The 25,268-nt window shown below is 46.1% G+C and overlaps 1 protein-coding gene across 1 annotated transcript in view; it reads right to left on the reverse strand.

Moving 5' to 3' along the window:
- The window catches only part of CRACR2A (calcium release activated channel regulator 2A), a 113,217-nt gene that overhangs the window by 40,604 nt on the left and 47,345 nt on the right, over positions 1-25,268 (reverse strand). Inside the window, exons 6-7 of the mRNA XM_039236358.1 lie at positions 4,183-4,273; positions 584-679 (exon numbers count right to left, since the gene is read on the reverse strand). Of these exons, the coding sequence (XP_039092289.1) occupies positions 584-679; positions 4,183-4,273 (187 nt within the window). The remainder of the gene's footprint in view (positions 1-583; positions 680-4,182; positions 4,274-25,268) is intronic.

Here is a 25,268-nt window from a genome sequence, read left to right on the forward strand (position 1 = left end):
TTTGCCTAGGTAATCAGTCTTCCTGGGGTCATTAGGCAGCCATGGTGGCTGGACACCGGCCTACGCAGTGCACGGCCCAGACTGCCTCCTGGGGGCTCAGGGGCGTCAGAGGGACAGGGATGGGCAAGTTGATCTTTGAAGAGTCTCTTCCGGCTGGCGGTATCCACAGCCACGCCCGCGGGAAGACATCACTGTCGCCTCCCGCAAAGCATTAGTGACTTTGTCCTTTGTACCTCAGCATCCCCCTCTCCTCTTACCCAGGATGCAGGACACAAATGAACGTTTGGCATTCTGATGGCTCCTGGGCCTCATTAGGTGACAATGTTTTCAGATGCCTCGAGGGAGAATTCTTGGCAACTCTTCCCAACTGAACACCTGGCACTGGAGAGGTAAAGGCTTTATCCTGGGATCACCTGTGGTTTCAAAATGCTATCTTTTGTACACCTAAATGGTTCTTCTCCGATTAAAAACAGACAAACAAACAAAGCCAAATCCCTAAGTGAATACGGGGGAAGAGGGCAGGGGCCGGGAGAGGGTGGAGTGAGGAGGAGCCAGGTGCTCCAAGACCGCGGCAAAGGCACACCTGCTTCTGCTTCTGGACGAGCTGCTCCAGCTCCTGCTCCTTGGATAACAGCTTCTGCTCCAGCTCCTGACTGCGGGCCTGAAACCTCTCCATGTCCTGCCGGGCCAGAGAGAAGACACGTGAGGCCCTAGTGCCCTTGCGATGGGGATTTGTCCCCCACCTTCACCTGCTCAACAGCAGGGCCTACTCATCCATTTGGACTTTGGGGCCCTTCCCACAACCTTCCAGGGCTTCAGCGCCCTGCCCGGCTGGTCAGGGAGGCCCACTGGGTCGAAGACAGCACAAGTGCTCGGGAAGGTGTGATGCCAACTCCCCAAGTCCCACCACGTGTGACCGTTACCAGTGACTGTGCACTGCCCGCCCACCCGTGCGCCTCCGAACACAGAGAACCTCAGGCCTCCATCTCCCCATCTCTAAACTGGGGGGAGGGTGGGCTATCCTTCTAATGTGGATATTCTGTTCCACTTTCGGTACAGTCAGTTGATCCCTCATACTGCTCCTTCCTTAGGAAACACAGGGCATCCCTTCTTTCCCTTGAGGGTCTAGGTCCTCGCCGTGTCCCGCCATGATTGAGGCATCCCAGCCCTGCTCTTGTGACAGCTCTGCCCCTGTGCTCCGCAGCCCCTCCCCTCCCACCCTGGAGCTGAGCTTCCCTGCTCAGGAAGCTGCTGATGCAGTGTGCAGGGGCTTGAGGTGGGGTACAGAGAAAACCGTGTGGGTTGCTGGGACGCCTGACACTCTCACAGAGCGTGGTCTGCTGTGAGGTCCCTCAGCTGGGCGTCAGGAGACCGGGGGCTCCAGCCCTGGCCTTACGCAGCTGCCTTGACTTCATTCATCTATCATCGTTTCTTTGTTCAGAGGACAGAAACGAAAATATGCAGGCCACCTGCAGCTCTCCACTCCCCTGAAGGCAGAAGTTTTGAAGGTGCAAAACTTGCAGGGAGAGAAGAAACCATTATAACGTGCATAGAGCTCACAACAGGAGCCCCTGGGATTCCACCTGCCTGGGGGGCTGCACATGAGGGTCTATGAGGCTGGGCGTGATGGCAGCCCCAGGGGTTTGGGGGCATCCAATCACTCTCCAGGTACAGGCCTTTGAACACCACCATTCAAAGGCTCAGGATTATTTCCTGGGCTCATCCTCTGTTGATGATACTACCTGGTCCTCAGCCTGTTCTCAGGCAGGTACTTGGAGCTCAGGGACAGCCTCTGATCACCCTTGCGTCAACCCCAGGCAACGGCAGAGGCAGGGTCTGACCGGGCAGCTCCTACCATCAATGCCTTCACCGAGGCACCCGCTTTGTTCAGCTCGGCTGTCGCTCACAGAGTAGGCGTTCAGGGGAGGCGGGCAGCTCCAGGATTCTAGTGCAGATGCCGCCATCCCGACGGTGGGCCTGCGGAGTGTCTGATAGCCCTGGTCAGCACAGAGAATCGAGGAAGGTCTATTTTCCTGGAGCTGGAGTGTGCCAGTCATTAGGTATTTCTCTCATGGTCAAACAGACTGCTACATGTAGAGCCAGAAGGCCTGGCCCTTCACATGCTGTCATAAACTATCAAACCACTGTCCTCACGCTGTGACCAGGCAAAAGCCTGTGTCTGCAAAGCCAAACACATTTCAACAGTTTCTGTGTTTACGCAAAAAGCAGAAACCTAGGCACTGGGCCTGAAAGGTGTGGGGTACTGAGAAGGGGAAGGAGCAGAAGTGGGGGTAAAGGGTACAAAGGTGTGGTCCCATCCCCTTACATGATACGATACTAATGTGTCCTTGAAAGTTTTCCTCCCACCTCTTCCCATTCCCAGTTCCCATGCCTTGGCCCGCCTTTTGCTTCGGAAGCACGTCTCTTTCATTAGCTAGGACCTCTGACTTGTAGTCATGGCCCAGCATAGATCATTTGGGGGTAAAGGGAGTAGCTCTCTCACTGCAGGGGAAAAAAATGTCTGCTGTTCTCAGAAAACTATTTTAGGGTCTGCTGGGTGACAGGTGTGTGAGTTCTGTCTGCCTTTTACTCATCCAACCATGCTGAAGGGCAGGAGGCAGGCAGAATGTTTTAAATCTTTAAAAAAGAATGGGTACGGGGGGGTTTGGAGAATATGACCAGCTTTTTCTGGAAAGCATTGAATGGTATCTGTGATAATAAATAGGTCCTTGGTGTAGATAATCCAAATCAGCATATAATCAAAAACTGGTTCAAACCAACCTGCATTAACGAGGAGGGAAGGGTTGTGGTAATAGCCCAGATTCGGTTCTGAGAGGCAGTGCAAAATGTGGTCTCTATGCTGTATTCCCAGAAGTCCTATCTTGAAACTTAACCCCAAGGTGATGACCCCACGGACGTGGGAAGCAGGTGAGTGGAATCAGTGTCCTTATAGCACACACCTGCCCCCTCTGCTCCGTGGGGACGCAGCAAGAGGGCCACAGCCAGAACCAGGGAGTGGACTCTCACCAGAGCCTGGCCACACTGGCCCCCTGATTTTGGACCTCCAGCCTTCAGAACTGTGAGAAATAAATGTTGTTTATAATCCACCCAGTTCCTGGGTTTGTTGTAAAGGCAGCCTGAAGCTACCATTCAAGATCAATGACTTTTCTGCTGAGAACCCACTATGTGGATAATTGAATAATGGGTAAGAGAGTTTCCTGTAACTTTGTTTCATAAAAATGTTCCCAAAAGGACCCTGCTTGTTTGGAAGAGGAGAGAATTTCACCGATTCTGACCTCCCAAGACAAACAGCAGGCTTAGAGGCTGATAGGAGGAGCAGGATGTGTGAGTTTTACATTTTCTCCCATGGGGTCTGAGAAGGGCAGGATTTGACTTGTCTTGGGCATTAAGTTTTCTTGGTGTCTAAGGGAAAGGATGGGAAGCATGGGCTCTAAGGATTGTTCCCTTAGAGGGGCTGGAGTAGAATGGACTGCATTTGGGTGGGCCTGACATCTAGGTCTGGGACCAGCCAGTGTCAGACCCGGTCTCCAAGCTGCTGTAACTGGTAAGCACAAGCACCTTCATCCTTTTGTTCATTAGTTCATTCATTCATCACTTGTTCATTCATTCATTGATTCAGTAAGTATTTATTGAGTACCAACTGTATTCCAAGCATGGCTGAGGTGCTGTGGATACAGTAACAAGTAAAGATAAAGATCCCTGCTCTTGGGGAGCTTGGGTGCCTCGTCAGTTAAGCATCTGACTCTTGGTTTTGGCTCAGGTCATGATCTCACATTTGTGGGTTTGAGCCTGGCATCGGGCTCTGCGCTAATGGTGGGAAGCCTGCTTGGGATTCTTTGTCTCTTTCTCTCTCTGCACCTCCCCTGCTAGCACACACACTCTCTCTCAAAATAAATAAACTTTAAAAAAAAAAAGATCCCTGCTTTTGCGGTGCTTATGTGTTAGTACGAGGAGACAGACCATAATCAACAAAAATAAACAAGGAAATTAAATGTCACATCTGAAGGTGACAGATGCCTTGAAAAATACAAATACAGCAGAGAGACAGGGTATCCACAGTGCCATGGGTGGGGGCACTGCAAACTTTAACCAGGGGAGGTAATCAGAGTAGGCAATATTTCCACCTGGCACTCAGAGCCGAGTCCCGGTGTAGACTCTTACTTTCAGGAGAAACTGTTCCTTCTCATGTTTGATTTGTTGTTCCATCTCCTCGTAGAGATGCTGGATTTCTTCATCATACGCAGCAGTTTTCCTGCAGAGGTGGCAGAAGGAGAGTCTGATGACTATACTGGAATTCATTTATCCCCCAGAGCAAGTCCTGGAGCTTGGGCACCAGAATCCCATCAGAGGCTTGAGGCTGCGGGGATGACTGTGTAGGTCAGGTGAACCAAGGCTCCAGGACTCGTTCCTCAGGATTAGCTGGCCATAGAGGCCCAGCAGGACCTCATCCTCCTCCTAGATGACCCACGCACTCCTCAGTGAGCTTCCCCGGCTCCATCTGCCTTAACTCTGCTTTATTTCAACAGCAAGCCCCCTGGCCTCTGCTGGATGCACCTCCCCATTGTACCCTCATCCCTACACCTGTAGACAGCATAAAGTTGTGTTGTGTGGGCTTCATTCCTGTTTGGGCTCTTGGTTTATCTCCTTCTCACTGTGGATGCTACCTGGTTCCATCAGCACTGTCTGAAGGACACTGTCAGACAGCTCTCCCGAAATTGTGTGCTGAACTCTATGTGATCAACATTTCTCATTAGATCACAAAAGATTCCATGACCCTGACAATCACTGAAGGCACGCCCCCTACGAAGAAAGTGAGGGCCATGCTTGGCCAGTGCTCATGCCATCTCAGGCACACGGCCCCAAGCAGACAGTATGAGAAGGGGCAGGCTGGTTAAAGGTGGGCAGTGATAATGAGACCCCCTCATCCTCCTTCCAGCATCTTCTCCCTACACTGAAGAGCACCGCAGGACAGGAAGGAAATACCTGGGTACTCTGCTCCTATATAGAGACCAAGACAGATACGGCTATGAGAGCAAGGTTTATAGGTCCTCTCGGGCGTTGTTTGTCATGCTCTCCCAAGATATATCTTTCTTTGAATGCCTCCTCCCACCCCACCTCCAAATTCAAACAGGAAGGATGAGGTATTAACATTTGAACTGAGATGGAAGTTATCACTCCAAAGTATTCCCATTTCCAGGGCCCTGCACAGTTACATCTCTTCTCTAACCTGTGGCAAAGGGCTCTCTCTTTCTCAGTCCCTCCCTGTCTTCTTTCTCACCTGTTAAGGAAAATCCAAGCTCAGGAACAGGCTGATGTCTTGGCTCACAAGGCTGCTTTGAACACACACATACTGCAGATTTTGGCACTTGCCATTCTAAACTCAAACAGTGATAAGCACTTTCTGTCCTTTATTCAAGTAAGAAGACTTTAATAATTGAGGAAATAGGTCCAGTTTTCTGTTCTGAGAGGTGCTTGGGAGATTTCTGAACAAAACATCAAGGATGGGAATGTATTTATTCCTATGAGCCCTTCATTTCAACCCCCACTGCCTCATGTCCACTTCAGGCTCCAATCCAGTGCCAGCCTTCCCTGCTGCACCAAAGCATGTCCGTTCCTCACTTGCTACCTGCTGGGGAACCTTTAAACCACATGACTGAGCATGACTCAGGAGCCATTTTGATTGACATCTTTCTAGCTCAGTAGAAACCACAAAACTGACCCAGACAAAGGACTGATGTAAGTCTTCATGGCCAAGGTCACATATCAGAGCAGAAGCCTCCAAGTTCCCTCTCCTGGCCATATTCCTAAGACCAGAAACCCTTTGAGTGAGTATGGCAATGGCCATATTTTGCTGAGCAAAAAGATGACAGCTCTCCAAGACTTCCATGAGATGGGGCCCTGTGTTTACCATTCTGGGTATAGGAAATGTCTTGCTGGCTAAGAGTAAGAAATTTCTTCTTGTAAATGACAGATGTTTTGGACTGTTACCTTGGTTATGAGCCAACCCATAATAAGTACAAGGTAATATGGAGGGAATGAGGAAGAAAAGCATGGCTGTTGAATAGGAACAGTTCAAGGACAGAAATGAATATTGTTTGGAGGGACTTTCAGGAGGAAAGTTTTTGCTTGGTCCCTGCAATCATCTTCCTTATGCTTGAAGAAATTCAGGTACTAGATAACTTTAGACAGTGACCGCAACTATATAAATACTGAGATAGAGTGAGATGGGAGAAACTTAAAAGCTGAGATGGGAGAAACTTAATAGAGTGAGATGGGAGAAACTTAAAAGCTGATTTGCTCTAATAAAGCAATACTAATTACAGCCATCTATAGAAGCTGTTTACCTTGTACTTAATAACCAATTCTACACTATCATTAACTATGTTACATTAACTTTGCTCTAAGTTTTATTTGATTGAATTAATAAACTGTGTTTCATGCCCACATGTCAGTTCTCTCGTCATGAAGTAAGTAATTTTGCAGACTGCTGAAAACCAAATGGGGGGAAGGTAGAGGTAGCCTCTGAATGGTGCTTACTTCTAGACCTCACTAACAGAGGCTGGTCCCCTGCAGAGAAGCCCAGGCATTCCAGGTGAGCCTCAATGTGCCTGGGTCCAGCTCAACCTGACATATCTGTGGAACCAAACCTCTGGAAATGCTTTTGAATAAAGCTGGGGTCCTAGGGGACTGGCCAGGCTCAAAGGTTCTCAGAGGATGAATCCCACAGGAATTGACTGACTCATTGTTTTAAAATGTTTATTTATTTTTGAGAGACAGAGAGAGAGAGAGTGGGGAGGCTCCGTGCTGATAGCAGAGAACCCAGTGCTGGGCTTGAACTCATGAACTGTGAGATCTCGACTTGACCCAAAGTCAGGATGCTTTACCAACTGAGCCATCCAGGTATCCCAAGGACTGACTGACTCATGACCAGCCTGGGTCAGACACATGAGCCCTAGGAATGGGGAGAATCAGGGTGCTGTTCACATCATTCATACCATTAAACCGGCTCAGGGCTCAGAAGACCTAGGTTCTGACTCCAGAATCAGCTCATATCCTTAGTGTAACCTTGAACACTCTGACCTCATTTTGTCCCAGAGCAGCACCTGCCCCGAGTCCCTCCCGGCACCGGCATGACGAACAAACAAGAGAGCTGGCGTGAAAAGCATTTGGAATGGCAAAGCCCTACATAAACATAAGGGATTATTTATTATCGTAATTATTATCATGGCTGTGGAGGGCAAGGCCTGTTGTTTCCCAAAGGGGAGGAAGGCCTTAGTTTCAAGGATAAAAGTGCTGCTGGGTTTGGTAAAGGTGAGAGGCAATCAGGAAGATGAAGAATGGAAAGCTTCGTACATAAAAGTGCCTGTCGGATCAATCCATTAGAGACGCAGGCTGTATGTGAGCAGAAGCCACTGAGCCCGAAGCCTGTGTCTGCAGCAAGCTCTGCAGTGGCCGTGAGTAGAGTAACAGAGAGAGACTCTCTAAAAAGGTCTGCACATGGGGGGCCTGGGTGGCTTAGTTGGTTAAGCGTCCGACTTCCTCTTAGGTCATGATCGTGGTTCATGGGTTCGAGCCCCACGTCAGGCTCTGTGCTGACTGCCAGCTCAGAGCCTGGAGCCTGTTTCAGAGTCTGTATCCCCCTCTCTCTCTGACCCTCCCCTGCTCACGCTGTCTCTCTCTCTCCTAGAAATAAAAAAAAAAAAATACCCTACTAAAGAATGAATGGGCCAATCAGGCAATTAGAGATGAAATTAAAAAATATATGGACACAAATGAAAATGAAAACACAACAATTCAAAATCTATGGGATGCGACAAAGGCCGTCCTAAGAGGAAGGTACATTGCTCTCCAGGCCTATTTCAAGAGATTAGAAAAAGCTCAAGTCCAAAATCTAACAGCTCACCTAAAGGAACTAGAGGCAGAGCAACAAGAACGCCCTAAGCCCANTTTCAGAGTCTGTATCCCCCTCTCTCTCTGACCCTCCCCTGCTCACGCTGTCTCTCTCTCTCTCTCTCTCTCTCTCTCTCCTAGAAATAAAATAAATAAATAAATAAATAGGTCTGCACATGTGGCATGTGGTATTCCAGTGGGCACACCCTATTCCTCCACCAAAGGAAAGAGGCAACCAATCATGTTTGCTTATTATATACATCTATATTGCCACAATTTCTAAAACCACTCATATTGCCTGACATACACCTATACTTTATAGTCTTCTCTATGAGGATTTCCCCACCTATTCTAACCCTCACTGCCTCTTCTCTGAACTCTTAGAATATCAGATGTCTTTCAAGGACGATTTACTTTTAAAATCTTGAAAAACTGGGGTCCCTGGGTGGCTCAGTTGGTTAAACATCTGACTTTGGCTCAGGTCATGATCTCATGGTTCATGGGATTGAGCCCCGCATTGGGCTCTGTGCTGACTGTGGAACCTGCTTGGGATTCTCTCTCTCCGCCCCTCCCCCGCTTGCGCGTGCTCTTGCTCTTGTGCGCTCTCTCCCTCAAAATAACAAACAAACAAACAAACAGATATTAAAAATAAATGAAGAAAATCCTGAAGAATGGTTTCATTTGGGCAAGGCTGTCTCAACGAGGTTAGGAACACTCAGACATTTTTGTCACCCACAGGGTTTGTGCTCAAAATGTGAATGCTGAAAATCGGTACAAAATCAGTTTAGGACTTTGGATACCTCACTCAGTAGCCCGTGGAATGACTGTACTGGAGGAATACCAGATTCCAGAGGAAGTGAAGAATTTCAGAATTAGAAGGTTCGTCTGATCCAATCACCTATTTTCCCAGTGCTAAATTCCTTGCCACAATGTCCCTGCCATGTATTTACCCAAAGTAGGTTAGAACACCTCCAGCGATTGGAAACTTGGCTGGATCTCTAAACAGTGCTTTCATCTTTGGAATATTCTGGCTTACAGAAATATATCTTTCTCTGACCTCATCCCTCCTCTGCATAAAAACCCTTTATATATTTGAAAACAGCATTAAGACTTCAAGGGGCTGCCTTGGGTTCATGCCATGCCTCTCTACTTCCTCCAACCACATCTCACATGGACTTTCCTTTCTTTTCTTTTTTGTAAGTCCCTTCACCTTTCTCTTTACTTTTCTCTGAATGTGCCCTGATTTAGCTTCCTCAAGCCATGGAGCCCCAGACTGAATGCCCAGTGTAACAAGTCTGATTAGCAGAGCTTAGAGCTAGACTATGCCTCTCTTGTTCTCGACACTGCATATCTGTTCTTGCAGCCTGAGATCACGTTAACTTTTCTTGGCAGCCACAACACAGTTGACGAATGCTGAACCTATTTGTCAACTAAAACCTCTAAATCTTAAGTCTGTGTGATTGTTTTTCTTTTAAAGATGGTGCTACTGAATCATATCTCTTCCACTTTGTGCTTCTGTCACTGGCTTTTTGGACACCAGAGCAAGAGCTCAGATGAATTCTGTTAGGTTCAGTCTGTCTTTCCAGGCTGACATTATCTTAATAGATCCCAACTGGTCATCTAGTGTACTCAATGACCTTCCAATATTTGTTGGTATTTAAAAATTTCAATCATAATGTAAGGTAAAAAATATGTTGGATTTGATGACTTAATTCATCTGAGTGTTATTCAGAAGAGTGTTTTTAATATAAAAACTACTGGTTTCTAATTTATTGTATTATAGTAAAAATAATATACTAGTAAGGTATCTACTTATTGGAACCTATTAACGTTTCCTTTGTAGACAAAAACATGCATAACTTCCATGAGGAGAATGTGTATTCTACTGTGTGGCACACAGCTCTACATTTATCTCTTAAATTAAACTTGCTCATTGATAGTTGTAAATATTTTACATACGTAATGAACTTTTTGCCTGACTAATGTATCAAATCCTAGATAAGTTTGTTAAAATCCTCTAAAGTCTTGTTTTTATCAAACCTCTGTTTCTCTAAAAGTTTTTGCCTTATCTATTTTGTTGCTATGTTGTTTGAGGCATAAAAGTTTATATCTGTTGTTTCTTCCTTATGGATAGAACATTTTTTATTACTACAACATATTCTTCTTTATCTCTCTTTGTTTTTGCCATTGGTAAAAATATTGAAAGAGACAAGGGCAGCAATCTGGAATAAAGCTCTCTGAGCTACTAATAACTTGTGGGCATAAATATCCCATTTATCTTCTATTAGTCATCCTTAAAACACTCCCCAACAACCCAGTGTTTATTTAATTATCCCCGTCTGCTATCTGTGCCTAGTCATTTTGAGCTACAGGGGGAGGAGGAACAGAGAAGAGGGAGATGAAAGAAAAGGAAGAGAAAGAAACATGAACTCTCAGTGAGACAGAGAAACAAATGTAGAAGGAGGCAGCAGAGTAGTTAGTCATGAGCACCCATATTTATTCTGCTTTCTTGCTCTTTGAGTATATCCAGCTAGAGGCTGGATAGTGCCTCTAGCATATTCCAGTATAGTCTGTTACAACCGCCCCCCACTCCCCGACAGCTATGGTTGGCTCAGAATTCATCATTAGACCCAGAGTAAAAAGGCTGTGGTTCAAATCCTGATTTTGACATTTACAAGCTTTCTGGCCTTGGACAAGTCACATATCCTCAGTGAGCCTGAGGTTTTCTGTATCTGAAAAATCAGATGGTAATACCTACTTTAGAGAGAAGTTGTGAGGTTTAAATAAGATATTGCATGCAGAATTGTTTAGCACAATTAGTAGCATATAATATGCATTTAATACATTCTAAGTAAATGAGTTTTCTGATTCTCCAGAGGCTGTGGACCCCCTTTCGAGAGCTGCTGCTTTCTTATTCGAATCTTCAGATTTCAGCCAAGGGGCAAGTAGAGACTGAAGGGGAATCGTGCAGCAGCAGATGTGTGAGAGCATGGGGCAACATTAGGGAACAGAAGACTTAGGGAAGGACAAGACCTGAGGTGGCTCAGGAGAGAAGACAAAGTGTGGAAAGAGGGAGCCATCAACATTAAGTATTGGTTAAGTCCTTTGTAAAGTAACACTCTGGGTAAAAGAATTTAGACTTATGGAATAGGCTCTGTACACCAGGATTTTTGGCATCTAAGAACACCAAGTCCAATGCTAATGTGGCATGGAGGAAAGGAAGAGGAGTAAGAAGTCACATGTGCGAAGCAGACCCCACTCAACTGTGCCTTCCTGGGCTCTGGCTGATAGTAACTCTGTGACCAGAGAACCCTTCCTGGAAGGAAGTGGACAAAGCCCCCTACTCTAGTAGTGTGGAGGATGATAGAGTTCTCTGAGAACAAGTTTAGAGAGGCTGAGTCCAGAAAAGAGAGATTTTCAACCGTGAAGGGAAGAAGCAAAAATTATACACTGAGGATGCCATAGGGCATGATGGACCTGAAAAAATGGGTCCTAGTGAAAGCCAGGATAAAAATCCCAGGTCCAGCATGGCGGGCAAAATGTCACCCAGGGTGTCTGACTGTAGAAGATGCCCCTTGTCTAAAGGAGGCCCTTAAGTGCGAATGCATATAGGCATGTGCGTGGTATTAGAGATTTAGGGAGGGATGTGGGAGAAGGAAGTAAGGGTGGAGATACAGTGATTCTCATGTAAGTACAGGCTTAGGTTCAGAGAGACCTTTACAGATTATTTGCAGGGAACTGGAAGGTGAGATGTAGTTAGCAATAACTTACTCTGCCAGGCTCCCACAGGGACTGTGAAAATTAATTAACCTTCACAAAGTGATTTGCACACTGAGAGTTAAGGTACCACACTGGAGAAAAGCATTAATGCTCAGTACCACTGGAATTCTAGCTAATGACACATAGGCCAAGGCCTTCCTGCTACAGAATAATGCTGGTCAAAATATCTCTTTCCCATTCCCTCTTTCCTTTTTGCCTTCACTTAGGCACAGAATACCTTCATATTTCAGAGGGTCTCAGAAAGTCATCTAGTCAACCTTCTAGGTTCTAGGCAGGGGGTGCTGAAATCATTTCAGGAAAAGAGTAGCTTCTTCTTCCCCTAAATGTTATAGTCTTGTCCTTGGACAAATGGCATTTTTCTACACTTTCAAGAAATTTCTGAAGCTTGAACTCAAGGCAGAACTTAGAAATGCCTCTGGCCTTGGAGACTAATCATTCTGATTTCACGTGTCTCCATGGGGGTGGGCAGCGGTCTGATCAGTATGTCTCCTAGTTTGCACAATCTGGTGAAAGGCAGATGTGAAGAGAGGAAGAATCCTCCTCCCCATCATAGACTGAGCTTAAGAAGCTCATGTATTCCCAGCCCCTTTGTTTTGCATATGAAGAAAATGAGGGTCAAAGCAAGGAAGTGACCAGTCTGTGGGCATCCAGATAGCCAAGGTGTGAGTATAGAGGAGAAGCCAGGCCTTGAGTCCCGGTCTCCTGTTCCATCTGTGCCACCGCAGTGTCTTCCCAAGCATCCCGAGTGTTTGCACTGGTAACTCCACACAGTTGTGCTCAAGATTGTCAACAATCCAAATCCCATCTGGAGTCTTTCAACTGTAGAGTGAGGGTGAAGCAAAGCAGATGCCCCACCAGGGCTGGGAGGGCCGAGATCGCTGGAAGGGCCTAATCCCTTTTCCCAAGTCTCACCCCTCCCGCCCCCCATGCACACTGAGCACAGAATGAAGACCCTGGGCCGGAAGAGTCTCAACGAGTCTGCTATTTGCCAGAAGAGAAAATGGAAGCACCTTCAGGCTCAGTCTGCTTAGTGGCTTGGATGAGAAAAGTAGTGAGGGATTCAGGCTCACCACTGCCCCCTGGCACCTTCTTCAGGCAGCTGTAGTCTCCAGAAGGCAGAGAGAAGCTCTTACTAGAAAAAATCCTATCTAGGGTTTTCTTGGTCCCCTAAAATCAGTCCCTCTCAGTCTCTCTACTTGCCTCCCTATCTCTGTCTCTGTCTCTGTCTCTGTTTCTGTCTCTCTCACACACACCCACACCCACACATGACTGGAGTAGAGCTGAATGAGAGGAAAACACAAGAATTTGTACAAAATTCTGCAGGCTCTGTAATCGCCAACTGGATTTTCGAGATGGATGGTTTCTCCCTAATTAGATTCTGCTGCCTCGTATAAACCAACTTTGTAGCTTTATCCCATACTATAAAGCAACCCATTCTTCATTAGTCAGATTTACAAATCACACCTAGGTTGTGCACAGAGCACTAACAGTCCTCACCTTTCAATTTGCTCTCAGATAACAATGTGCTTCTGCCTCAGATAATAATACACCAATAAAAAACAGAAGCCATAGCATCATTACCTATAGCCCTCACCAAACACTTCTTATCTTCACCCTAAGAGACTAAAATTCCAGACTGGAAGGGCACACTAGAGCATACCTTTTGCAGACCAATACATTTTGGAAAAATGTAGAGGCTAGAGCAGCATTTTTTTCAAAGTGTGGTGTGTGGCCTCCCTGCGTCAAAACCACTGGGATGTGTGCTAAGATCCACATTCTTGGGCTCCCTCCCCAAGATGTACTGATTTAAACTTTCTAGGGGAGAGACCTAAGGATCTACCTCTTAACCAAGAGCCTCTGGTGATTCCAAAGCAAGCTACCATTGGAAAACCACACAGATAAGGTCCTTCACAGGTGGAATGTAAGGGCCACCTGCCATATATATGATGCGTTATTTGCTGCTCTATCTGGAGGCAAGGCCGAGGAAACTATGACTCCCCAGCCCCCCAGAGACTTTCATGTCCCTGAAGCTTCATAGTACAGAATTCCAATTCTCAGGCGTATGTCAGGGCAGCAGGTATCATAGCCAAGGCTGCCTGTCAGGCTGTAAGACACATTCTCTCCTGGTCTGGACACCATCCCAGAGCCCAGGGAAATCACTCTGGACAGAAAGCACCTGGAGAGTGGCTGGGCAGGGGCTGTAACTTAAGGGCCCCCATACCCTCAAGAAACTGCATAAGGCCTGACTCAGTTGGATGAGAAGGACTGTACACATGAGGAACTGATTCCAATGTGACCCTAGCAGATGTTGCTGAGTTTGCCAAAGCGAAGTGTGGTCCAACAGTGATGTGAAACAGGCAGCCTGGGTGGCCTTCCCAGGCTACTGAGCTGCAGACGACTGAGCAGGCAGAGCACAGCCTACAGCTTGGCTTTGATCTAGAAAGCACTTTTCTTCCAAGAGCTGAAAGCGCTCTCCAGACACCACCTAATTCATCCTTATACCAGCCTCAGGATTAAATCGTGATAAGGGGGGTGCCTGGGTGGCTTAGTCGGTTAAGCGTCCGACTTTCGCTTAGGTCATGATCTCGCGGTTTGTGGGTTCGAGCCCCGCATCAGGCTCTGTGCTGACTGCCAGCTCAGAGCCTGGAGCCTGTTTCAGTCTGTGACTCCCTCTCTCTCTGACCCTCCCCTGCTCACGCTGTTTCTCTCTCTCTCTCTCCTAGAAATAAATAAAACATTAAATCGTGATAAGGGACTAACCAGGTCCCTGCATCCAGCAGATTCGAGCTCTGGTCAAACGTCAGAAACCCTAAGGATACTTTATAAATGCAGACTTCACGTCCCTAGACCAGATCAAGTGAACTGGACTTTCCTGGGGTGGGGCGTTAGCATCCACTAGTGATTCTGGCAAAGGGTCTGAATCTATTGCTGCCAGAGGGGAGGCAAGATGGCGGAGAAGTAGGGAGCTCCGTACATTTCACTCGCCCCCATCTCTCACACGGAGAAGGCCTGAAGCTATAGGAACCCTTACAGAATCCAGGAGTTTGGGAGGAAAAGGATACAGAGTCAGCTGAGGAAACCTTAGAGCGTGAGTGTGAACTGGGGAAGACAAAATCGGGCCGGGACCGGAGACACAGAGGGAGGGGGGATTCCCCTCTGTGGGGAGCCGCAGTGAGTCTGGGGGAGGGGGGGGAAGAGTGGCTGAAACTGCTCAAGACACTGTCTCTGTAGCTGGAGAAGAGAAAAACCTCCGCTCATGACACAGAGGGATCCGGTTTTCTGCTCTCCAGCTGACCCTAGGCAGGACACACTTGTCCCAGGCGACCCCCCGGGGGAAACTGCTCCCCGCTAGCCAGCTCAAAGTGGAGGGGACCTGCGGCAGCCGCGCCTTTGTGCTTCTGGCTTGGCTGGATCCCTAGGGGGTAGGCGAAAGGCTTGTATCTGTTCTGAGAGATTTGTCCGCGAGTTTATATTTCTGGCGACGGGACACAGAGGGACCCGATTTACTGTTGTCCAGCTGACGGTAGGCGGGACGCACTGGTCCCAGGCGACCCTGGGTGAAACTGCTCCTCGCTCGCCAGCCCGACCTGGAGGAGACGGGAGCAGGGTCTTCTGGCTCGATCCCCAGGGGGAAGGCGAGAGGCTTGAAACTGTTCTGAGGGGCTCACCTGTGAGTTTATATTTCGGGCAATTTCAATGGGGCACGCGGACTGAGATCTGGAAACGAGGCCTGGCTTAGGATAGAGAGCACAGCCCACCTTGGCTACATCCCCGGCACAGGGAGTTTACACACCCAAAAAAGTGAGATGCACCACTTGGTTCAAGAAGGGACAGGGGCGCCGCTACTCTTCTCCCCACAACCGCCAAGGCAGGACTCCCACTGGACACACTGGACCAAACCACGCCCATCCCCACTAGAGAGCTGTCCTCCTTTTTACTTTTTTATTTATTTATTTATTTTTTTACCGGAGCCAGGGCAAGACCAACATGGATGCACTGCCCTGATTAATTCTGGTCACTGGCTTGCTTAAACAGTCACATTTAATCCATTCTCTAGATGTAAATTTTACACCTACCTACGTTTTGATCTCTTTCTCTCTGGAATAACCAGACTATATAGTTTCTCTGGATAACATCATCTTCATTTCTTTTGCCTCTTCTCCAACCATATTACACTCTTTCACTCTTTGAAAAAAGCTTCTTATTCCTTCTGCCTGCTCATTTCATTTCCAATTTTGCTTCATTGCCACCCTGTCATTTCTCTCTTTCTCTATGCTCTTCCACCAGCACTGCATACATCCGGCTATTTATTTGTAGCTGAGAAATCTGGTTACATGTTTTAGACTGTTCTTTGTCTATTGGGCTTCTTCTTTTTTCCTCTTCTTTTCTTCTTTTTTCTTTTTTATGTGTGTTTATTTCTTATTATTCACTTCCCTCCTTCCTCTTTTCTCTTTTCTTTTTTGTTTTCCCTTTCAGTTTGCATATTTGTTGGATTTGTCTGTGCGCTTGTGTGCCTTTCTTCCCTCTGTGTTTGTCTGTCTGTTTTCTTTTCCACGGCTACCTCAAGAAACAAGCCAAAGTACACATGGTGGAGAGGCCCAAATACCACTACAAGTAGGAAAATAAAATAACCAAGGTCTCACCAAGAGAGACCGAGAGATACCATTCAAAGAACACTTTGTGAACAGACAGGCCCTGGACAGTCAAAGAGCCTTCTTTGGTACAGCAGCACTCACAGGTGCAAAGTGCATAACAAGCTTTTAAAACTAACAAGAGATAGAAAGCTAACAAAAATGACGAAACGAAAGAGCTCTCCTCCAAGGAAATTCCAGGAAGAATTGACAGCTAAAGAATTGCTCAAAACAGATATAAGCAAAATAACTGAACAAGAATTTAGAAAAATAGTCATAAAATTAATCGCTGGGCTTCAAAAAGGCATGAAGACATCAAAGAAACTATTGCTACAAAGACCATGGAGCTTAAAAATGGTTGTGATGAATTAAAAAATGCTATAAATGAGATGCAAAATAAAATGGAGGAATCCAATGCATGGAATAAAGAAGCAGAAAGGAGAATAAGTGATTTAGAAGACACAATTATAGAAAAAGAAGAAGAAGAGAAAAAGAGAGATAAACTGATACAGGAACACAAAAGGAAAGTTCGAGAGCTCAGCGATACAATCAAATGGAATAATATCCGTATCATAAAAATTTCAGAAGAGAAGAGAGAGGGAAAGGCGTTGAAGGAGTCCTTAAATTATAGCAGAGAACTTCCCCAATCTGGGGAAGGAAACAGACGTTGAAATCCAAGAGGCACAGAGAACTCCCCTCAGACGTAACTTGAATCGATCTTCTGCACAACATATCACAGTGAAACTGGCAAAATACAAGGACAAAGAGAGAATTCTGAAAGCAGCTAGGGATAAAAGCGCCCAAACACACAAAAGGAAACCTATCAGAGTGGTGACAGGCCTATCTACTGAAACTTGGCAGGCCAGAAAGGAATGGCAGGAAATCTTCAATGTGATGAACAGAAAAAATATGCAGCCAAGAATCCTCTATCCAGCAAGCCTGTCATTCAGAATAAAAGGAGAAATAAAAGTCTTTCCAAATAAACAAAAATTGAAAGAATTAATCACCACTAAACTAGTCTTACAAGAAATCCTGAGGAAGACCCTCTGAGGGAAATGTTTAAGGAACACAAGATATCAGAGACACCACCACAAGCATAAATCCCACAAAGGACACGATGACTCAAAACCCATATTTTTCAATAATAACACTGAATGTAAACGGACTAAATGCCCCAATCAAAAGACATATGGTAGCAGAATGGATTAAAAAACAAAATCCATCAATTTGTTGTCTACAAGAAACTAATTTTAGACTGGAAGACACCTTCAGATTGAAAGTAAGGGGATGGAGAAATATCGATCATGCTACTGGAAGTAAAAAAAAAAGCTGGAGTAGCTATACTTATATCAGACAAACTGGGCTTTAAAGTAAAGACAGTAACAAGGGATGAAGAGGGGCATTATATAACAATTAGAGGATCTATCCACCAGGAAGAGCTAACAACTATAAATGTCTACACACCAAGTATGGGAGCACCTAAATACATAAAACAATTAATCACAAGCAGAAACACTCTTATCAATAAGAACGTGCTAATAGCAGGGGACTTTAATACTCCACTTACAGCAATGGACAGATCAACTAGACAGAAAATCAATAAAGACACAAAGGACTTAAATGACACATTGGACCAGATGGATTTGACAGATATATTTAGAATTGTACATCCTGAGGCTATGGAATTCACTTTCGTCTCAAGTGCCCATGGCACATTCTCCAAGATAGATCACATACTGGGACATAAAGCAGCCTCAATAAATATAAAGGAATTGAGATCATACCATGCACACTTTTAGATCACAATGCTATGAAACTCGAAATCAATCACAGGAAAAAGTCTGGAAAACCTCCAAAAACATGGAGGTTAAAGAACACCCTACTAAAGAACGAGTGGGCCAATCAGGCAATTAGAGAAGAAACTAAAAAATATATGGAAACAAATGAAAATGAAAATACAACAATCCAAACTCTATGGGATGCGGCGAAAGCAGTCCTAAGAGGAAAGTACCTTGCACTCCAGGCCTATTTCAAGAAATTACAAAAAGTGCAAGTGCAAAATCTAACAGCGCACCTAAAGCAACTAGAGCGAGAGCAACAAGAGCACCCCAAACCTAGTAGAAGAAGAGAAATAATAAAAATCAGGGCAGAAATAAACAATATAGAAACCCAAGAAACAGTTGAACAGATCAATGAAACCAGGAGTTGGTTTTTTGAAAAAATAAACAAAATTGACAAACCTCTAGCCAGGCTTCTCAAAAAGAAAAGAGAGACCACTCAAATAGACAAAACTCATGAATGAAAATGGACTGATTACAACCAACCTCTCAGAAATACAAGCAATTATCAGGGAATACTATGAAAAACAATATGCCAACAAACTGGACAACTTAGAAGAAATGGACAAATTCCTAAACACACACTCACTACCAAAATTCACACAGGAAGAGATAGAAAACCTGAACAGACCCATAAGAAGTGAGGAAATCGAATCAGTTATCAAAAATCTCCCAACAAATAAGAGCCCTGGGCCAGATGGCTTCCCTGGGGAATTCTACCAGACATTTAAATCAAAGTTAATACGCATTCTTCTCAAGCTATTCCAAAAAATAGAAATCAAGGGAAAACTTCCAGACTCATTTTATGAAGCCAGCATCACTTTGATTCCCAAGCCAGACAGAAACCCAGCAAAAAAAGAGAACTACAGACCAATATCCCTGATGAATACAGATGCAAAAGTCCTCAACAAGATACTTGTAAATCGAATTCAACAGCACATAAAAAGAATTATCCACCAAGATCACGTGGGATTCATCCCTGGGTTACAGGGCTGGCTCAATATTCGCAAATCAATCAATGTGATACATCACATCAACAAAAGAAAAGATAAAAATCATATGATCCTGTCGATAGATGCAGAAAAAGCACTTGACAAAATACAGCATCCCTTCTTAATAAAGACCCTCGAGAAGCCATCTATGAGAAGCCCTCAGCTAACATCATCCTCAATGGGGGAAAGCTGAGAGCTTTCCCCCTGAGATCAGGAACACGACAGGGATGTCCACTCTCACCACTGTTGTTTAACATAGTGCTGGAAGTCCTAGCATCAGCCATCAGACAACAAAAGGAAATCAAAGGCATCAGAATTGGCAAAGAAGAGGTCAAACTTTCACTTTTCGCAGACAACATCATACTCTAAAGAGAAAACCCGGCAGACTCCACCAGAAGCCTACTAGAGCTGATCCAAGAATTCAGCAAAATTGCAGGATACAAAATCAATGTATGGAAATCGGTTGCATTTTTATACACCAACAATGAAGCAACAGAAAGAGAAATCAAGAAACTGATCCCATTCACAATTGCACAAAAAACTATAAAATACCTAGGAATAAACCTAACCAAGGATACAAGAGATCTGTATGATGAAAACTATAGAAAACTTATGAAGGAAATTGAAGAAGACACAAAGAAATGGAAAAACGTTCTGTGCTCATGGATTGAAAGAATAAATATAGTTAAAATGTCATTGCTACCCAAAGCAATTTACACATTCAATGCAATCCCGATCGAAATTGCACCAGCACACTTCTCAAAACTAGAACAAACTATCCTAAAATTTGTATGGAACTACATAAGACTCTGAATAGCCAAAGTAATATTGAAGAAGAAAACCAAAACGGGACGCATCACCATCCCAGACTTTAGCCTCTACTACAAAGCTGCAATCATCAAGACAGTATGGTATTGGCACAAAAACAGACACAGAGACCAATGGAATAGAACTGAGAACTCAGAAGTGGACCCAAAAGTATACAGCCAACTAATCTTTGGCAAAGCAGGAAAGAGTATCCAATGGAAAAAAGACAGCCTCTTTAACCGATGGTGCCAGGAGAACTGGACAGCAACATGCAGAAGAATGAAACTAGACCATTTTCTCACACCATACACAAAAATAAAGTCAAAATGGATAAAGGACCTGAATGTGAGACAGAAAACCATCAAAGCCCTAGAGGAGAAAGCAGGAAACAACCTCCTTGACCTCAGCTGCAGCAATTTCTTACTTGACACATCCCCAAAAGCAAGGGAATCAAGAGCAAAAATTAACTATTGGGACCTCATCAAGATTAAAAGCTTCTGCACTGCAAAAGAAGCAATCCATAAAACTAATAGGCAACTGACAGAATGGGAAAAGATAGTTGCAAATGACATATTAGATAAAGGGTTAATATCCAAAATCTATAAGGAACTCACCAAACTCCACACCCGAAAAACCAACAATCCAGTGAAGAAATGGGCAGAAGACATGAACAGACACTTCTCCAAAGAGGACATCCAGATGGCCAACAGACACATGAAACGATGCTCAGCATCTTTCCTCGTCAGGGAAATACAAATCAAAATCATACTGAGATACCACCTCACGCCAGTCAGAGTGGCTAAAAAGAGCAAATCAGAGGACTCTAGATGCTGGCAAGGATGTGAAGAAATGGGCACCCTCCTACACTGTTGGTGGGAATGTAAACTGGTGCAGCCCCTCTGGAAAACAGTGTGGAGGTTCCTCAAATAATGAACAAGAGAACTCCCCTATGACCCAGCAATAGCACCACTAGGAATTTACCCAAGGGATACAGGAGTGCTGACGCATAGGGGCACATGTACCCCAATGTTCATAGCAGCACTCTCAACAATAGCCAAAACATGGAAAGAGCCTACGTGTCCATCAATGGACGAATGGATCAAGAAGATGTGGTTTATCTATACGATGGAATACTACATGGCAATGAGGAAGAATGAAATCTGGCCATGTGTAGCAACATGGATGGACCTTGAGGGTGTTATGCTGAGTGAAATAAGTCAGGCAGAGAAGGACAGCTATCATATGTTTGCATGTATAGGAGGATTAGGAGGAACTTAATGGAGGACTGTGGGGGAGAAGAAGGGGGAAAACGGGGGGAAGAGGGAGGGAGGCAAACCATGAGAGACTCTTGAATGCCGAGAACAAACTGAGGACAGATGGGTGGGGGGGGAGGAGTAGGTGGGTGATGGGCATGGAGGAGGGCACTTGTGGGGATGAGCACTGGGTGTTATATGGAAACCAACTTGACAATAAACTATTTAAAAAATAATGAATAAACATTTTAAAAAGGTGGAAAAAAAAAGAATCTACTGCTGCCTTTAGACAGCCTTTTTTTCCCCCAGGAAAAGGTGATTGGGGAGATGTTTTCCATGGCAAAGGATGTCAAATTCCAATAGCCAGAAGCTCTTTCTAAGTCTAAACTGTATTAATCACGCTAAACATGAAGTTCTCTGAACTTCTTCTCCACAGTGGACCCAAGGACCGCGACTCTGTTACAGTGTGGCCTCCACTTCCTGGGAGAGACATGGAGGCTCCTGTAGGTTCTGAAGCTCAACAGGAGAACTGGGCTTTGGCCCCAGCTTCTTGCATTTAACCTTGTCCCCTGCTTGCCCCCTGGGCTGTGGCTACTTCCCAGTGGACATGCAACCGAGGTGAACACTGTACCAAAGATTCTGACTCAAACTCCACCCCTAGGGACAAGGGGGTGGGAGACGGAGTACTCCCAGACTTGCCTTTTTCCCCTATTTCCAATACGCAGGTTGAAGAAACAATCCAGGGCAGTGAGGTAAAGAGGGCCCCTGGTCTCCAGACACCAGCTCTTGGGAGCTTTCCTAGGCGCTCAGGCCAGCTGCATAGCCCTCTTTCACAGAAGCCAGAGTGGACCTGCTTCACTCACTGCAGCAGAACTGAATCTCTGAGGGACCTGACCCAGCCTGGGGAGCTGGAACAGGACCCCCTCCCCCCTCCACACACACACACTAGTCAGTCCCATGTTCTCTGGGGTCCATAGAAAAGAGAAACAAGGTGTGTGGTTTGGAACAAGAGGAGGAAGCAAGAAGCCTCTGCTGCCTATGTCAACGCTGTCTAGCGTTTCAACGGTACAAGAATTCTCTGGTTGGATTTGTGGCAGAATTCTTATGCGTATATGCTTGACCCTCTCAGTGTGATCATAAACTCCTCAAAGATGAGGACTCTGTGTTCTATTTGCCTAACTCAGAACCTGGCACAGAGTAAGTGCTTGTCACAGGCGAGCTACGAGGAAGAGAGCCCTGTGTGCCGGGTGCCTAACCTGGGCTGGATGCACTGTGGCGATGACTGGAGCCATGTCTGGGACAGGCACTTGTTGGCCAGGTGGAGTCGACATGTTATTCCCTGCACTGAAAAACCAGACATGGAGGAGGCTGGGAGGAGTTCAGACAGTTCTCAGGATCCCCTAGGATCCAACCTGAATCAAGCCATTCCAAGAGCTTCCATTCTACCCCCTCAATGATGCCTGGACGTGCCACTCTCACACACAGACCCCAAACCTCTAAACTCATCTCCTCAAAGATGTCTCAGAGTCACTTAACCTTACCCTGGGCTATTCGTCAAGCCTCCCATTTAAATAGTCTATACGTTATTGGGACTTCCTGTTTCCTCTTTGACTGCTGAGTTGCAAGAGTCCGTATAGATCATCTGGTTCCATCACAACCCAGAAGCACGATGGGACCAACCTTTTTGGTTTCTTTAACAGAAGACAAGAGAATACAAGAGGCTCTAATAGAGGACATCAGAGTACATCACATGTAGTAAGTGTGAGCTCTGTTTCAGGAAATGTTCAGTTACCCATACATTGAAGTGCATGCGAGTTGCAAAGTCAAATGCATTTCTTCTGGTGGCTCACAAATCACAAAAAGTGTGGAAAAACAGTACACCCATTTTCTCATGTCACCAGGGAGGACACCAACACACAGAGAGGTAAAGCAAGTTGCCCGAGGTCACAAGCTGGTCAATGGCAGTGCCGGGGCAACAGCATGGGTTTTCCCTGAGCTATTTTAGTACTCTGCTCACTACAGCCTGCAAGGCTCTGGTTCTGCACCCAAACCAAAGAACACCCTTTGGGTGGGACTGGCCAGGGAGCTCTAGGGACCCCCAATCCTACCACAGCTCCCCAGCCAGGAGCTGGCATCCATTGGCCGACCCAGGGCAGGTGCACCTGGCAGCGATAATCGACTGGAACCTTTGGCTGAGCTAGTTTTGCACATGCAGCCAAGAGTGACCTTGGCTTTCATCTCAAGAAGTTTTTAATAGTCATTAAATTAGGACAAAAGCACTAAACAAGGTCACTTTAAGATGAATGTGAAGGCTAACCAGCTCTGAAACAAGTCAAGAGCGCTGGCCTCTCCCTATGGGAGTGCAGGCCAGCAGAGAAGCATACTACAGCAAAGAGTCAAGGCCATGAGCTGGGTCACTGCAGGCCCATTCAGGCTGTGACTCCTCTCACCTTCTTTAGAGAAAAGAGCACCCTCCTCTCTGGGAGGCGCCACCTGACTTTTCTCTGTGGCTCCTCAGGGTGATCAACACTGGGGTCAGAGGAAAGTGGGGTTGCAGGGAGGGTCAGGAACTACTAAAGCCTCTCATTTCACTGGTGAGAAAACCAAGGCTCAGAGAGACCAAAAGACTTGAGCAAGGTCACATAGCTAGCTGGTTGGGGAGCCACACGAGACTTAAATCCAGACCTCCTGGTTCCCAGCTCCCCACTTCTCAAATCCACACACAAAGCATCTAGGTATCTTATTACAACGCAGATTCAGTAGGGTTGGGGTGAGGCCGGAGATTCTGTAGCCCTAAGAAAGTTCCAGGTGATGCCAATGTTACTGGCTGTACACCATGTTGTCTGGAAGGATAAAGGGATCTTCAAACCTCACCACTGATTATATCAAGGCTCAAAGTCTCCACGTTAACCAGGCAAATCCTCTAAGATTGACGAACATACATATTTAAAATAATAAGTATTATTCTAACATGCTTTGAGCACTTACTATGTGCCAGTATTTCATTATCATCCCTATCTTACACATAAGGAAGCTGAGACTCAGAGAAGTTAAGCAACTTAGCCTGAGTCAAACAGCTAGTAAGGGGCAGAGCAAGATGCACACTCAGATCTGCCTGAGTCATAGCTTAATCAGCTAAAAACTGTATAAAAGTATACTCTCAACCCTTTCTCTGAGCCTTGGGGGGCCTCTGCCTAGAACATTCATGACACTCCTCCAGCCAAACTGTGCTTTTTTCCCCAGCACTACTTGGCCACAATTTTTTCATAACTAAGGCTCTTTAAGGGTCTTTTTTTCCAGACCTGCGTATACCCGATGGACCCCAACAAGTAATTTTTAGAGTTGATCTGGGGAAGGCACAAGATGCAAAGGAGTTCAGGGCCATGGTGGACAGCTAACTGACCTACACAGTAATGCATAGACATGTGGTGGTCTCTTTCTAAATCAGGGGCTCCCTGCTTTCCCCAAGGCTGGTCAGCATAGACCCTGAAGCCCTGCCCCCAGGGCGTGATGCTGGGCACCAGGTGCTTCACAAGGAGGGGGGTGTGGTCTGTGTTAGGACTGTTGAGGACGCCCATACAATAGGAGCAGTTTCTGGGCAGGGACAAGAGCCTGTGGCGGTGTTACCGGGAGGACCACTTCAGTGCTGCCCAAATCCAGCCTTGTGCTTCGGCCACGCTTTCAGGATTAGGAACCATTCCTGGTTACGCCAGGCTTCACAAAATGTGAGCTCACTGCTGTAGCGCACGCTTGATGAGTATGGACAAGCACGGTAGCCCAATGGCACACCGTTCCCACAGGTGGACGAGCATCTATGTGGCCCCACGGCTGTAGCACAAGGCTGACTCAGGTTGGCTTCAGGTTCAGAGCTCATCTTGCTGGGTTGCTTCCTCCAAGCAAAGGGGGGGGGGGCGGGGCTAGAAACCACTAGTTGCTGCAGAGGCCCCAGTGGCCAGGAGGTGGCAGGCGGGATGTGAAGGTGTGATGCTCCGGACAGTGATCCGGAGGGTACTCAGCGGGACCAAGGGCTGGTCCAGAGCTGGGGGACAGGCCCGG

This window comes from Hyaena hyaena, unplaced genomic scaffold (genome assembly GCF_003009895.1).
Source record: "Hyaena hyaena isolate Hyena2069 unplaced genomic scaffold, ASM300989v1 scaffold_108, whole genome shotgun sequence".
NCBI lineage: Eukaryota > Metazoa > Chordata > Mammalia > Carnivora > Hyaenidae > Hyaena > Hyaena hyaena.